The sequence below is a fragment of the Curcuma longa genome, chromosome 17 (assembly GCF_044706935.1).
Source record: "Curcuma longa cultivar G26 ecotype Majalengka, Jawa Barat chromosome 17, ITB_CL_G26_1.1, whole genome shotgun sequence".
In the NCBI taxonomy this organism is placed as follows: Eukaryota; Viridiplantae; Streptophyta; class Magnoliopsida; order Zingiberales; family Zingiberaceae; genus Curcuma; species Curcuma longa.
This window is the reverse complement of record NC_133877.1, coordinates 2,644,698-2,657,307: the sequence shown is the minus strand read 5'-3', so window position 1 is coordinate 2,657,307 and position 12,610 is coordinate 2,644,698. Positions and strand designations below refer to the sequence as shown.

The 12,610-nt window shown below is 37.8% G+C and overlaps 3 protein-coding genes across 3 annotated transcripts; 1 reads left to right on the top strand and 2 right to left on the bottom strand.

The window, feature by feature from the left end:
• Positions 1-107: 107 nt before the first annotated feature.
• On the bottom strand, positions 108-4,061 carry LOC141811395 (thylakoid ADP,ATP carrier protein, chloroplastic-like). Its single transcript, XM_074699442.1, has 10 exons — positions 3,718-4,061; positions 3,424-3,480; positions 2,258-2,320; positions 2,114-2,170; positions 1,939-2,022; positions 1,728-1,796; positions 1,544-1,656; positions 1,279-1,448; positions 571-649; positions 108-480 (listed from the first exon to the last, which is right to left on the bottom strand). Exons 1-10 carry the CDS (start codon positions 4,033-4,035, stop codon positions 378-380), a joined length of 1,113 nt encoding a protein of 370 aa, XP_074555543.1. The 5' UTR covers positions 4,036-4,061; the 3' UTR covers positions 108-377.
• A 219-nt stretch (positions 4,062-4,280) lies between these two features.
• LOC141848272 (serine/threonine-protein kinase BSK5-like) lies at positions 4,281-7,974 on the bottom strand. The gene is made up of 10 exons (XM_074736323.1): positions 7,673-7,974; positions 7,376-7,596; positions 7,162-7,297; positions 6,566-6,699; positions 6,385-6,490; positions 5,653-5,738; positions 5,137-5,325; positions 4,909-5,073; positions 4,726-4,839; positions 4,281-4,657 (listed from the first exon to the last, which is right to left on the bottom strand). The coding sequence occupies exons 1-10, from the start codon at positions 7,758-7,760 to the stop codon at positions 4,412-4,414; spliced, it is 1,485 nt and encodes a 494-aa protein (XP_074592424.1). The 5' UTR covers positions 7,761-7,974; the 3' UTR covers positions 4,281-4,411.
• Positions 7,975-9,406: 1,432 nt separating this feature from the next.
• On the top strand, positions 9,407-12,551 carry LOC141811601 (uncharacterized). Its single transcript, XM_074699620.1, has 3 exons — positions 9,407-9,524; positions 12,064-12,220; positions 12,312-12,551. Exons 2-3 carry the CDS (start codon positions 12,065-12,067, stop codon positions 12,357-12,359), a joined length of 204 nt encoding a protein of 67 aa, XP_074555721.1. The 5' UTR covers positions 9,407-9,524; position 12,064; the 3' UTR covers positions 12,360-12,551.
• The last annotated feature ends 59 nt before the right edge of the window (positions 12,552-12,610 follow it).

Below are 12,610 nucleotides of genomic sequence, written 5' to 3'. Positions count from 1 at the left end.
TTTTTTTAATTTTATTTTACATTTAACACAAATAAATGAAATTAACAAAGAAAAGAGATTGTTCATCTAAACACAAAACAGTCATAATCTCCTGAAAATGTGGAGTATCCAAACAAGATTTTTAAAATCAAATCAATAACAACAATTACATTGATGATAACATGCACCAGTGATTCTGATGTAAGAAAGTATCTGAGAAATATATGACGAATAAAAATTGTGTTCGAAGTGCAAACGATCACTGAGAGAGAAGGAAAAAGAACATCCTGCAACAATTCTCCTACAGTCCTTTCATCTATATCTATCCAAAAGTCATTCCTAGTTCAGCATCCAACAGCTTGAATCCCCTGTTAGAATCTGTAAAAGAGATGACTGAACTAGTTCGCCAATTTTTCCTTGTTGCTTTCAGTAATTTTCTCGAGTTCTTTTCGCCCGGAAGCTATTAGACTCTTCACAATGTCAAATGTAGTGAGCTTGATACTGCAAACAATTACTTGTCTTCATCAACAAAAGGGCTAAGCAAATGGAAAGGTAAATTGCAGAAAATAAGTCTGGAAAAACAATGGCAACCTGCTATTTGGCAGACTTTTCAATGCATTGGGCACAAAACCTCGATATAAGCCGGCAATGCCGTCACGTTCCACAATTCCTGAAAGTTTCATGGTTAAAGTTAACATCATGTAAATGGTCTGACTGCTACCGGGCAAACTAGAAGATAATTTCCACTTGAGCAGTTGGTACATGAGTGCAATGAGCAACCGTGAAAGTTTGTCAATAGAAGAGGAAAGAACTAACAGATGAACATGAAAAATACAATTCTCAGATGGCAAACCATAGCACTGTATTTGGGTTGATCAGCATACTACTCAATGAAAAGAAAATTTTTACAGTTCCTTCTTCACTGGGAACCCGCATTGACGGGAGCTTTGTGCATTAGAGCTGCTCTTTTAGTACAGAACTTTTACTCAAGGTTAAAACCCTAGGTAGAAAGTGCTCCTAATAATTGTAACTGAATTCAACACCTGATATAGCATGATTGTTTTCAAGCTTTCTCATGCAATCTAACATAGTTGTTTTTTGATGGTCAAATCTCTGCTTACATAAGCAACTTTAAGGTAATCCTAACCATCTTCCTACCATCCTAAACTTAGATGTGGTTGCCAATGCCATCATGCATATCAGAAATGGACAACATAGATTTCACATTAAGAAACCAACATATTCATCAATCATTTAGCATCAATAAAAAATATATATAATTGCAAATAAGTTTATTACCTGGGAAAGCATCTAGTATAGTGTTGTACGGTGAACCTTTCATTTGCATCTGTCTTCTCACAGTGTCCAAAGGATAGCACATAAAGGTAGCAAGTGTTGCTGAGATAAGAGCAGTTGCAAGGGATGTTTCGGGCCTCTTTTGGTACTTTTCTGGAAGTGACTTCTTGAACCTAACAATTGCAGATTAATAAAGCAATATCAACAAGATTAATAGTTGAGTAGGCTTTCACTTAGCAACTAATGGAAATAAAATGAGTAACCTCACAAGTCAAAAACACAGAAGTTAATAGCAATATAAGGTGCTATCGATATGAGAGAAGGACCAAGACCAGCATAAAATGATGCAAACCCTTCTTCTCGTAGCATGTTAAGAGCCACCTGAAAAAAATAAGATTATTTCGATAGATTGTACGCACATAAAGTAGTAAACAAACATCAACAACCATTACCTGGGACATGGTCTTAGAACCAGGTTCAACCGCAAGCCTAAGCCTTAGGACATCCAGCGGATATGTAACCTAAATTACCATAAGTTCCAAAACTTTGGCATTACTTCAACACATCTCAACAGGCAATATAAGTAATTGATCTAGTCAGGCAAAATTTACACAAGTACAAGCAGTAAACAAAGTGTTACATGTTTTTCCTACAAAAACTCACTAGAGTGGATGTCATCCCAGCACAGGCCCCTGCAACAAGCCTACCAAGAACAGAAAGTTCCCCGTCCTTGTTCTTGAAGAGCCCCTAAAACCAAATCAACAGAAAAATTATCACGTGTCAAGGAGTAGATCACACAAGATAAAGCAATGGTGGACGGCCATGCAAGAACCCATACCTTGTAGATTTCATAAGAAAAGAGTTGAACTGCACTGTATGGCAATATCCGTATCACCTATAACAGTTCAAGAATTTAATATAATCAGGGAAAGTAAAATTAATCTTTGATATGCACCATGACTGAGGGAGAGAAAAAATGTACCTGTGGTAAATTTCCTTTCCAATAGCCTTTAATGCCCTCCTCCTTCCCTATCAATGTCATAGCCTGAATGAAAACAATAGATTAAACATAAGCAACCATATTTTGGTCTCTGAAGAGCTTGAGATGCCATATGATATGTTGTTTTAGCAATCAATGTCAGAGGATAAAAACAAGGAAAAAAAGGTTAAAACATGCTAGAATATGTTATCAGCATGAAAATTACTTTCTAAATCAAAAAAGGAAATAAAAGTTGATAACAGACGAAGAAAGGAAATGCCCCAAGGAAACTGAAGCACAAAAAATATCAACACAAGTAGGCATCTAAAATCCAACTTGGGGGATTATATGCAAGCATGTTTTTGCTCCATCTCTTCAAACCTAAAACCTTGATTACATATTAGACAAACTCAAAGCACAGGCCAGTCAAATGACTAGCTATGCACTAAAGATCCATCAGTTACCATTTACTTTCACTGTCTAATCAGGAAAGACATCTAAAATAGACACAATACGGTATTAGGCTACTTCACTAAAGATCCATCACTTACCAATTATTTTCACCCATCTATTTGGGGAAAAAAGTTTATAACAGAAATGATATGCTATTAGGCTACTTCATGCAATTTTCTTGAATTATTAAGAGAGATCATAAGGATAAATAGATTCTCCCAAACTTTCTCTACATTGAAACCATCACATTGGTTCTTGATGGATACCACATCAGCTCTTTTTTAATCTATTCATCGGTAGTGGCATGTTGTGAAAAGAAAAGTTAACAAAGTCTATTAGAGCCATGATGCGCTTGCCACGTAAATTCATTCCCCGTCTAAATAATAATCGTTGCTCACTACAAGAAACACCAAGGTTTTCCATATTAAATTAATGCCTAAAAAATGCTTGTTTTTTTCTGCTTGTCTTTTCACAAACTGCCCAAATTCCAAGCCTGACATATAAATTTATAAAATTATAATATTAATATTAGAACATAAAATTGGTGTATTCCAAAGATCTAGACAACTCAATCTACTGAAAATATTACTTTTAACACTTAGCTGTTGGAAAATATCCTTCATCGAAAACAATTATCCTATTTGCAGTCATAAAGACAAAGAATAGAGGTAGGACATAATTGGGATCACAAAATGAAGCAGCATAGGAATGCATACATCAATGAAGCTAAATGCCTTCTTTCCAGCTCCTTGAGTAACACGCAGTCCATGGGTCTGCAGTTAAAGAGGTATGCTCATTAAAAATATTATTCTGCAATATTAACAGAAAATCGGGAAGATAAAGCACTGTGTACTCCCGTTGACTCATTAAACCTTACAAAATATTGCTCCTTTGAAATGGCAAATCAAGAAACGAGCACAAGATTAGCGTAAGGAAACGATTTTTTTTTTTTTGCTGCTATGGCAGGAGAAAACAATTAGGGCAGATGCAGAATCAGTCACGGGAGTAACCTGCATGAGGAGCTTGACGCGGTCAAGGGGCGCGGTAACGGTCTTGGCAGCGGCACCGGAGATGGCCCCGGCGGCAAATAGCGACGCCCCATCGGGAACAAGCGCCAGAATCGCCAAAGGATGCCGAAGCAGCTGATCCACGGACGGGAACGCCTCCTTCTCCCGCGCGTCCTTCTTCTCCCTCTCAATCACGGCCGACGCAGCACCGCCGTTGGACACGGACGCGAACAGTGCGATTCGAGCCCGAGTACGCTCCCTCTCCGCATCACGGAGGCCCGGAATGGGACGCCATACGAGCGCCGCCTCCTCCCTCGCCATCGCTATCGCCCTCTTCGGAGAACGGAACGCAGAAGCGAGCGAGCGAAAGCGATATGGTAATGGAATTGGAAGACTCCGAAGAAAAAAAAAATCAAGGCAGGGGGTAGTTTGGTCTTTATGGTAATTTTTCGACTTGGCCCAGAAATTTTACCTTATTATCATTCAAGTTCTTGACTTTCAGAAATTTGACCGTTCTCATCCTTTTATGAATTACCCTATTATTTATTATTATTGGCGGACTGCTCCTCAGTTTTCTGATTGCTGCTCTACTTGCTAAACATGAAAACTACAACGCAAGTCTGCAAACTCATGAACAAGAGAAGAGTAGACAGCAAAAGCCTGAACACAAGGAATGAATTGCATCGCATTTCATGCATCAGTTTCTGTTGTTTCTTTTGTACTCTATTCTGGAGCCCTTCTTGATCATTTCTTGAGCTTCACTGCCCATTCCAAGCCTGAGAAGGGCAGCAGCTTGGAGATAGAAGGCGGTCGGCCAGTCGGGCGATAATACCTGTGCTTGTTCAGCATCTCTAACTGCTTGTTGTAGCAGATTGCTCATCAGGTACGATAAGCAACGGCGCGCCAACACTGTCGGAGAAGTCATTGTGCCTTCTTCAATGAACTGCAAGAAGTTTAAATGAAAGTTAAAGTCTGACCATTGGATCTTTGATCTGTTCATTTGCTTAAGACCTGTGTGTAGTAAACGATTGCGGTTTCAAAATCTTTTGCTCGAAAAGCATTGTCCCCGAGCTTCTTTAAGTTCAAAGTCTCCTGGTTTTGGCTATTCCAGACTCGGAAACAAAACTGCAGAAGAGAAAAAACTAAACCTGTGCATCACTCTTTGCTAAAGAGAAGATTAAAAAACTTGCTTACATCGTTGGCTAACCCCTCGTCGTCCCTGTATCCAACCTTCTCCATCATTTCATATATAGTGATATAATCCGACTTCGCACAAGCTTCTGCAAAAGGTGATAGTTCGAGCAACTGCTTGGGAGTCACAGGAGAATTGGCCAGCCCCATTAGTGTGTATGATGACACCTGCATATGTTACAAAATTTGTCATTTGTTCACAGAAAGATTTTATACTACGCAAAGCCTTACGCCTGCATCCTTTTGAAGAAATCCCAAAGAAGTGAGGAGCCACTTCAAATTTGGCCTCTCACGAGGTTCGTATTGCAAGCAACGAGAAATCAATCGAACCAAATCAGTCCCATCGTGACTTGAGAAATGCCCCTCCAAGCAAGAGTCCACTAGTGATGAATAATTTTTACCACTAATCATATCAAGTGCCTGCAAAGATGTGAGAACATAAACAGTTAAAGGAATAAGAGAAGCCCAACTGCCATGTAATTACTGCAAAGATATGAAATAAGGGCAAATTTTTTATCATCACACCAGAAAGATGCCGTAAATATGATTTGGCATCGCCATGTGATTTCCATAGAAAAGGGCAGTGTGAAAGTTTTTTGAGGGAGATAAACCACAAAAGAAGCAGATGTTAACATTAGAAGACCAACATTTCTAGCACTCATATTTCAGTCCTTAATAAGGGACCATAACAATACTCCATCTAGCTCAATGTGCAAAGAAGATTGGAAGGAAAAAAAAAAAACCTACATGGCTTGGAGGAATATGCTTCCCACTAAGAAGGTCCAGTAGAACAGTTCCAAAGCTATAGACTACACTTTGTGGTGTCACTCTCCCTGCAAAATCAATCCATGAAAAATTGATAGTGACTAAAGAGATAAAATCTTTCTATATATGAATTCAAAAAATAGCTCGTTTAGTATCCTAGAGCAAAAAATGACAGTTCATTTTGTAGTGGATACCCTAATTATGGTCAACAACTAAACGGAACGAAAGATATGCACAATATCTAGGTTCTCCAGAAGTAATACTAAGTACATTGTGTATCCAAACACTGAAATCCTACATTTAACATTTGAATAAAAGTGTCAAATGCTCTAAATTTTTTTTTGGTTTATAATGATAGCAGAGACTATCCGATCTCATTCCGATTATGCTCACAACTAATGCTTGAAAATGAACTTGATACAACTTCAAGCCCAGAGATGCTATCTTTGAGGATCAATTGCGTAGAAAGTAAAGCTAGCAAAGCTTGTCCTTATCAACTTGAACCGTGACATACCAAAACATCTAGTTGTCCATAAGTTGGAAGTCGCAGTTGAAATCATTTTCTATTAATGCATATTCAACTTAGGACATTGAAACAGCGGCAATTAGAACAAGCATTGCCATCAGACAATAAAAAGTGAATATTTTTAAGTTCACTGCCCTGCATAAACAAGAACATCTAGAACAAATCTCACTGCTTTAAAGAATTCTAACCCGTCTTGAGGTACTCTGGTGGTGTGAAAGCCAAGTTAGTACTGTAACTCTTCCCATCTCTACTGTTCTTCATGAGACCAAAACACGACAACCTGGGATTACCATCCTGTCAATGGAGGTGGTGGACGATTAAATTCCAAGTATCAGAACAAAACAACAGCGAGAGTTACGGCAATATCACCTGATCAAAAAGAACCCTGTAGGCATTGAGATCATGATACAAAACACGACCCTTGCCGCTGCAATATTCAAGTGCCTGAGCGAGGTACAGTGCCACCCTTATCCTCATTGGCCAGCCCAAAGGTTGCACATCCCCTGTCATAAGCAATCTTTGCTTGACAACTAAGACCAACACTTGAACAACTTGATTTCCAAACAAAATTACAAAGTAAGAACTAATTGAAACTTTTCCAAAGGTGAAATCATCTAAAATGCAGCAAGTTGTAAGAAGCATGTTACACAAGTAGGCGAAAGTAGCATGGAAGTTATCAATTATGCTATAATATTAATCAGCCTTATGGGAAAACCAGGAAATGCCATTATCGAAATCGACGCTATGAGAATTGATTTTTAAGTATTATGTATTCATCATCATAGCATCCACGAACAAGATTGATGCATAATCTGATGAAGCAGCCGATAATCATCAAAAGGGTGAAAAATAAAACCTTTGTTGTAGCATGGAAATCAAATTTATAGAAGCAAATGAGCATTAATTTATCAGACTAGTACAAAAGATTGAAATACACGCGTAAATAAAGCAAACATGTCACGTACAATGAAAGAGATGCTTAGCGAGGGTATCCCGGGGCATGAACTCGGCCACCAGCAGCCTCTCATCGCCCTCGCAGCAACACCCGATGAGATTGGCGAGCCAGCCGCTCCGGAGCTGCCCCACCGCCCTCGCTTCCTCCTACGCCATCGCAACCAAATTCGAATCGGTAATTGAAAATTCAAAAAATAGCCAGAGAACAGAGGAGGGCGGACGGACGAGGAACTGGCGGGCGTCCGGCCACGCGAACTTGTTGAAGCGCTTGATGGCCACGTCACGGTCGAGGCGGCCGAGGTATACGACATTGGGCGCCTTCTGGCCGTGTTCCGACACAATGCGATCGGAGGCGAAGCCATCAGTCGCGACCCGCAGCTCCTCTAAACTGTACTCCCTGAACAAGGGCTTAGAGTCGCCACCGGTATCACCTCCCCCAGCAATATCTGCAGTCGCAACGGATGCCAACTCAAAAACCCTCACTGAGGCAAATCGTCGAACAGTTACAGTGCACCTGAATACCTAGATCGTCGGGCTCGAGCGCGGACGACTTGGAGCTGGCACGAGCGAGCCACCAGCAAAACGACCGTCCGGAGCACCGAACTCCCATCGTCGTCGGGCCGAGGCGACAAAATTTTCCTCAAAAAGCAATCTTTGCATCCGCATCGACGTCCCTTTATATAGCTAGAGAAATCGATCCCGACGAAGGCGTGATTACAACAGCGCGGCGCGAGTTCCTCGTGAACTCCGTTAATGGCGAATTGGATGTCACAAGAATTGAGCACTGCATTGATTACAGTTGCAGTAGCGAATTTGAGCGTGCGGCAATTAATGGATGGATCGAGGACTGGAGTTTGAGCCCGTGCCGGTGCTGTGGATGACGGAACAGTTCAGTGGGAAGGTAAAAGTGATGACGTAATGCTGGCGTGGCTCTTTTCTAAGCCCTAAACTTCAATAATATTGCATTTAATTTTGGGCAATTGCTTAATCAAACTGAGTCGAGCTTTGTATGATTTAAGTGTATTTAATAAGTCTTCGAGACATAATTGAGTTGGTTATCACATAACAGAATTGTTAAAGTAGGATAAGGATAGAATTTCGATAAAGTTGAAATAATGCTTCTCCGAAGTTAATGTCCTTCTTGGTGAATTCCATATTTTGTCGTGGTCAACAGAACAAAATTGTTGAAATAGGCAAGAGTGCAGTTTCTCGATTTATCTCAACTGTAATTTATTGATTTATCTCCTCACAAATGATCGTGGGGTTGATCATGTGAAGCTGCTGGGGTGGTGAATTCCATCTTTTGTTGAAGTGTATTTAATAAAATAAATCTAAATCAAATCGGGATTAGAATGAATTGCCCCCGGGGCATAGTGAAATTGGTTATGATAGAACAGAGTTGCTAAAGTGGAAAAGGATCGAATTTTGATGAAGCCGAGACAATACCCTCCTCCGTCGTGGTTAACTGTAGCTTTCTTCGATTTACCTCTTCACATATGATTTGTATTGTGGATTTGCAGTTTCCAATTTACCTCCTTATATATGGTCGTGAATCCGATTGTGTGAGGAGTGACGGATTTTTTTTTTTTTTTTTTTGTTGAAGAATAAATTAGAATGAATTAAGTTGTTGAATGAATATCTAAGTTTGATTTATTTTTTTTATGAGTTTAAATTTAATTAGGTTAGATGTTATTAAATTATTAATTTTAACTTATTTAATTATTAATTTTTTAAATTTTTAAAATTTTTATTGAGTTTGATATTTTAAATTTATTTATCTTATTAATAAATATGACTCATTGTAAATATTATTCACGATAAATTCATAATCATTATTCACTAATATTAATTAAATGTTTATATATTAAATAAATATAAATAAACTCTTTTGGTTAACTTACAAATTACAACTTAACAATTGTTTTTTTTTTTTGAAAAATGCTCATTTTTATACCTCTTGCTGCTACAATAATTAATTAGTTTTTTGCTATTTAAAAATAGCATATGTATATAAATTAAACTTTTGATTTTAAATATCAATTTATCCTTACTGTATTTCCTTTAAAATGAATTTTAAAATTTAAATTATCAATGAAAAATTAATAATTGAGAGACAAAAATAATAAATTCCGAGTAACATTGGAAGGGAGATAAACATAAGGGTTCAATTGAAACTCTCTCTTTGACTTTTCCGTCTACATATTGACGGTCGAGATGATCTTTCGCATTATATCAAGGGCTGAAATGTAGACTTCGATCTCGCGACTTCCTCTCGCGTTAAATACGAGATCGGCATCGGCTGGAAACCCTCGTTCTCCACCGCCCGGCCGCCGATTCTCTTCTCCTCGTCGCCTTCTGTTTCAGAGATCGCAAAGTAATTCTCTTTTCCCTTCTCTTTATCTCTGATGATTCTTCCCTAATTATTGGATCTGTAGATTGGGTTTTTTACGCCATCGCAGGAGGTGGATGGATTTTTGTCTATGTAGTTGTAGATCTGAGCAATATCACTTCGTTTTTTCGTTTTTGTCGACTTCATTGATCATATTCCGGGTGATTCTTGTCCACCTTGTGTGGATCTGATTAATCGTCTGATTTGTTGATTTTATCCGTACGTTGTTTTATATATTGTCTCTGTTTTTATAACCTTTCTAGCGATCTGCTCGCTAATTGGAGATTTTAATTTCTGAATATAGTGTATCCAGGATTCTTAAATTCCAGTTGCCTTGCTTAATCTTATACTTGTCTCCCAGTTTAATCGGTGAGAAGAAAAACTAGTGTCGTCGATCCAAACCTACGAATGATTTCTTCAGAAATGACCGTCTAAGTTCAAATTCGGTGTTGTATGATTCAGCAGTTTCTGGTTTGATTTGGAGGTCCAATCAACAAATTTCCTTTGATACAAAGTGGTCATCCTTTAGTAGAGGGTGCAACAATAATTTATGATTTGATGCATTTATGCTTATGATTCTGATTTACTTCAGTAGTAAAACAGTCATTATTCTGATACAAAGTTAATGATTGGTGTTCTTAAGGAACAAGCAAGTCTGCAATCAGAGGAGTCGGATTGTTGGCGATTGTGTCATCTAGGAGGAACAAAAAAGTCTAAAATTGGAAATTGCTTTGGAGCTGGCTATGACCCAATTTTGATTAAGGGAAACTGGGAACGGCATATGAAATTATATGATACTATCACTAGATAAATAATGCACAATAAGTAATGATAATAATATGATATTTATCATACAATCATTTGATAAATAATGCATGATTATTATTGACATATGGTATGATATGATATATATATAAAAATATATATTTAATTAATCTGTTAGCTTATATAATTTTGCTAATGATCTGATTACTATTTGTCTGATTAAGATAATGATATTAATTATTAATAGATCTGTTTTCTGGTTATCTGATTATATCTTTTTTGTTATTTTTTTTATCTATTCCAATGCATTCATTCTAGTGAATGGCCTGTACCTTTTTAGTGCATTCTTTATTGATACTTATTTGGACGTCCTCTCAGAATGTAGGGTTAACTTGTCTTAAACTGTTTTATGGTCAAACTCTTTATTTTTTATTTTTTTTTATTTTTATGGTTCCTAAAAATCCTTCAAGATAATTCTTGTTTTATATATTATTATAATTGCATAATTGGATGTGAGATCCATAATCCCTACCCAAGATACAACTTCTTTGCTGCACTATAGGTCATTTGGTGTGTGGGTTCCCTTCTTCTGTTTATTTGTAGTTCATGGCATGAAGTTCACCTCTCTCCTATTTTTGATTGCATCAAGTGAGGAGTCTCCTATTTTTGATTGCATCAAGTGAGGAGGTCATGAACAATGGAAGACCTTCAAAATGTGTGATTATAGGCAACATAAGGTAGCATTCCATAGAAGCAATTTGGCTCCTCACCACCTATTCCTTCCTGTATTCCGTAATCAAGTCTCCTATCTTGGTCCTTTTTCGCTATCAATCAATGCAGAGGAAACTAGAAAAGGACCTAAAATTTAGTCACTGTATTTTTTCATCCTTCTGCATTCACTTTTGATTACATATTTAGTCAATCAATTGATATAGTTCTTGTGATGCACCTGCAAGATAGTTTGTACTTTGCAAGTTGTCATCTTTCCAGGTCATGTTGAATTGTTTAATAATATCCAAAGAGTAATCTGACTAAAAATGGAAACTTTATTGACTCCATTGGCCTACAAATTAAGTGCCTGTTTTGTTACTCAGCCTTTATCATGCGAATATTATGCGGTTTATTTTGTTCAACCAAGGCATGCCTAAGTAGTATTCATTTCCAAATTCTTTTGTTTCCATTTCAAACATTTGCAAGTTGAAATTGACTTTTAGATTAACCATTATGTAGACCTCCTAACCATTATGTGCTTTCTTTCTATGTGCTTCCCTTAATTTATTCCATTTATTTTTTTAATTTTAAAACACTTCTCCAGTTCATTTTGACACAGTATTATGCCCTTCCACTTATTGCCATTCTAGGTTTATAAAATGTATTTATCATTTAAAGCTATCCACACTTGTTATATTGCTCAAGGCCCTCTTCCCTCAAGGTTGTGTGATGGTGATTGGTTGTTCTGTTTAGTACTACTTCCGTTGCATTAAAAATTGTATGTTTATGTAATTCTTCGATTCAGTTGGTGACTAAATTGTTTACCAAATATCAGTGTAGTTGGTTTCTAGTGATCGTGGTGAAACTGTAAAACATGCAAGTTGATTTCTGTGATCCAGTGTTATTGTAGATTTCGGTTGATCTTGCGATCTCTTTGACATGCTTTTCCTTCACCATAACTAATTTGGCAGGCAATATCCTAGAGCCCCTGACCTCAATTCTGTTCCTCATATTGGCCGCTCATTTATTTGGTCTTGTGTTTTTGCAGGATGACAGAAGCACCTTTCTTGCCGAGGGAGAGGCTGAAGAAGCATCAGGAGTACTTCCAACATGTTCAGAAACACACATACCTGAAGGGGCGGTACGATAAAATAACTTCGGTTGCGATACCACTGGCACTAGCAAGCACCTGCATTGTTCTCATTGTCCGTCTTTTGGTTTCATCTGATCTTTTATTTCTCATTCGGCAGTGCATTTCTTAGCTTGTTATTTGAGTAAACCTTGTGTTGTAAACAGGGCCGCGGGATGTACAACATGGCCAATGGGATCGGGAAGAAGGCATGATCCGATCAATCTCTCACGGCATCATGGATTCGATCCTCTTCCCCCTTCTTTATTTTCCTCCTTGCAAAGTATGGATTTTCCATTAGCGTCAATAATGAAAACATAGCTTTAACTTACTTTCCATGAGCATGGATACTTATCTTTCTTTTAAAGTCAATGGGTGATGTTCTTGTGTAGTTCTGCCCTAAACAATTTGTGCAAATGTGACCTTTTGCCCTCTCAAACCAATTAAATCATCACAGCGAAGGCTG

Excerpts from the sequence above, each read along its gene's own strand:
- LOC141848272 (XM_074736323.1), bottom strand. The coding sequence starts at position 7,760 with ATGGGAGTTCGGTGCTCCGGACGGTCGTTTTGCTGGTGGCTCGCTCGT. Across the intron at positions 7,597-7,672 it reads GCTCGAGCCCGACGATCTAG|ATATTGCTGGGGGAGGTGAT; the intron begins GTATTCAGGTGC and ends TTGCGACTGCAG. Across the intron at positions 6,491-6,565 it reads ACAGGGTTCTTTTTGATCAG|GATGGTAATCCCAGGTTGTC; the intron begins GTGATATTGCCG and ends CTCCATTGACAG.
- LOC141811601 (XM_074699620.1), top strand. The coding sequence starts at position 12,065 with ATGACAGAAGCACCTTTCTTGCCGAGGGAGAGGCTGAAGAAGCATCAG. Across the intron at positions 12,221-12,311 it reads GCACCTGCATTGTTCTCATT|GGCCGCGGGATGTACAACAT; the intron begins GTCCGTCTTTTG and ends TGTTGTAAACAG.
- LOC141811395 (XM_074699442.1), bottom strand. The coding sequence starts at position 4,035 with ATGGCGAGGGAGGAGGCGGCGCTCGTATGGCGTCCCATTCCGGGCCTC. Across the intron at positions 2,171-2,257 it reads GGAAAGGAAATTTACCACAG|GTGATACGGATATTGCCATA; the intron begins GTACATTTTTTC and ends GAACTGTTATAG. Across the intron at positions 1,449-1,543 it reads AACTTCTGTGTTTTTGACTT|GTTCAAGAAGTCACTTCCAG; the intron begins GTGAGGTTACTC and ends TGCAATTGTTAG.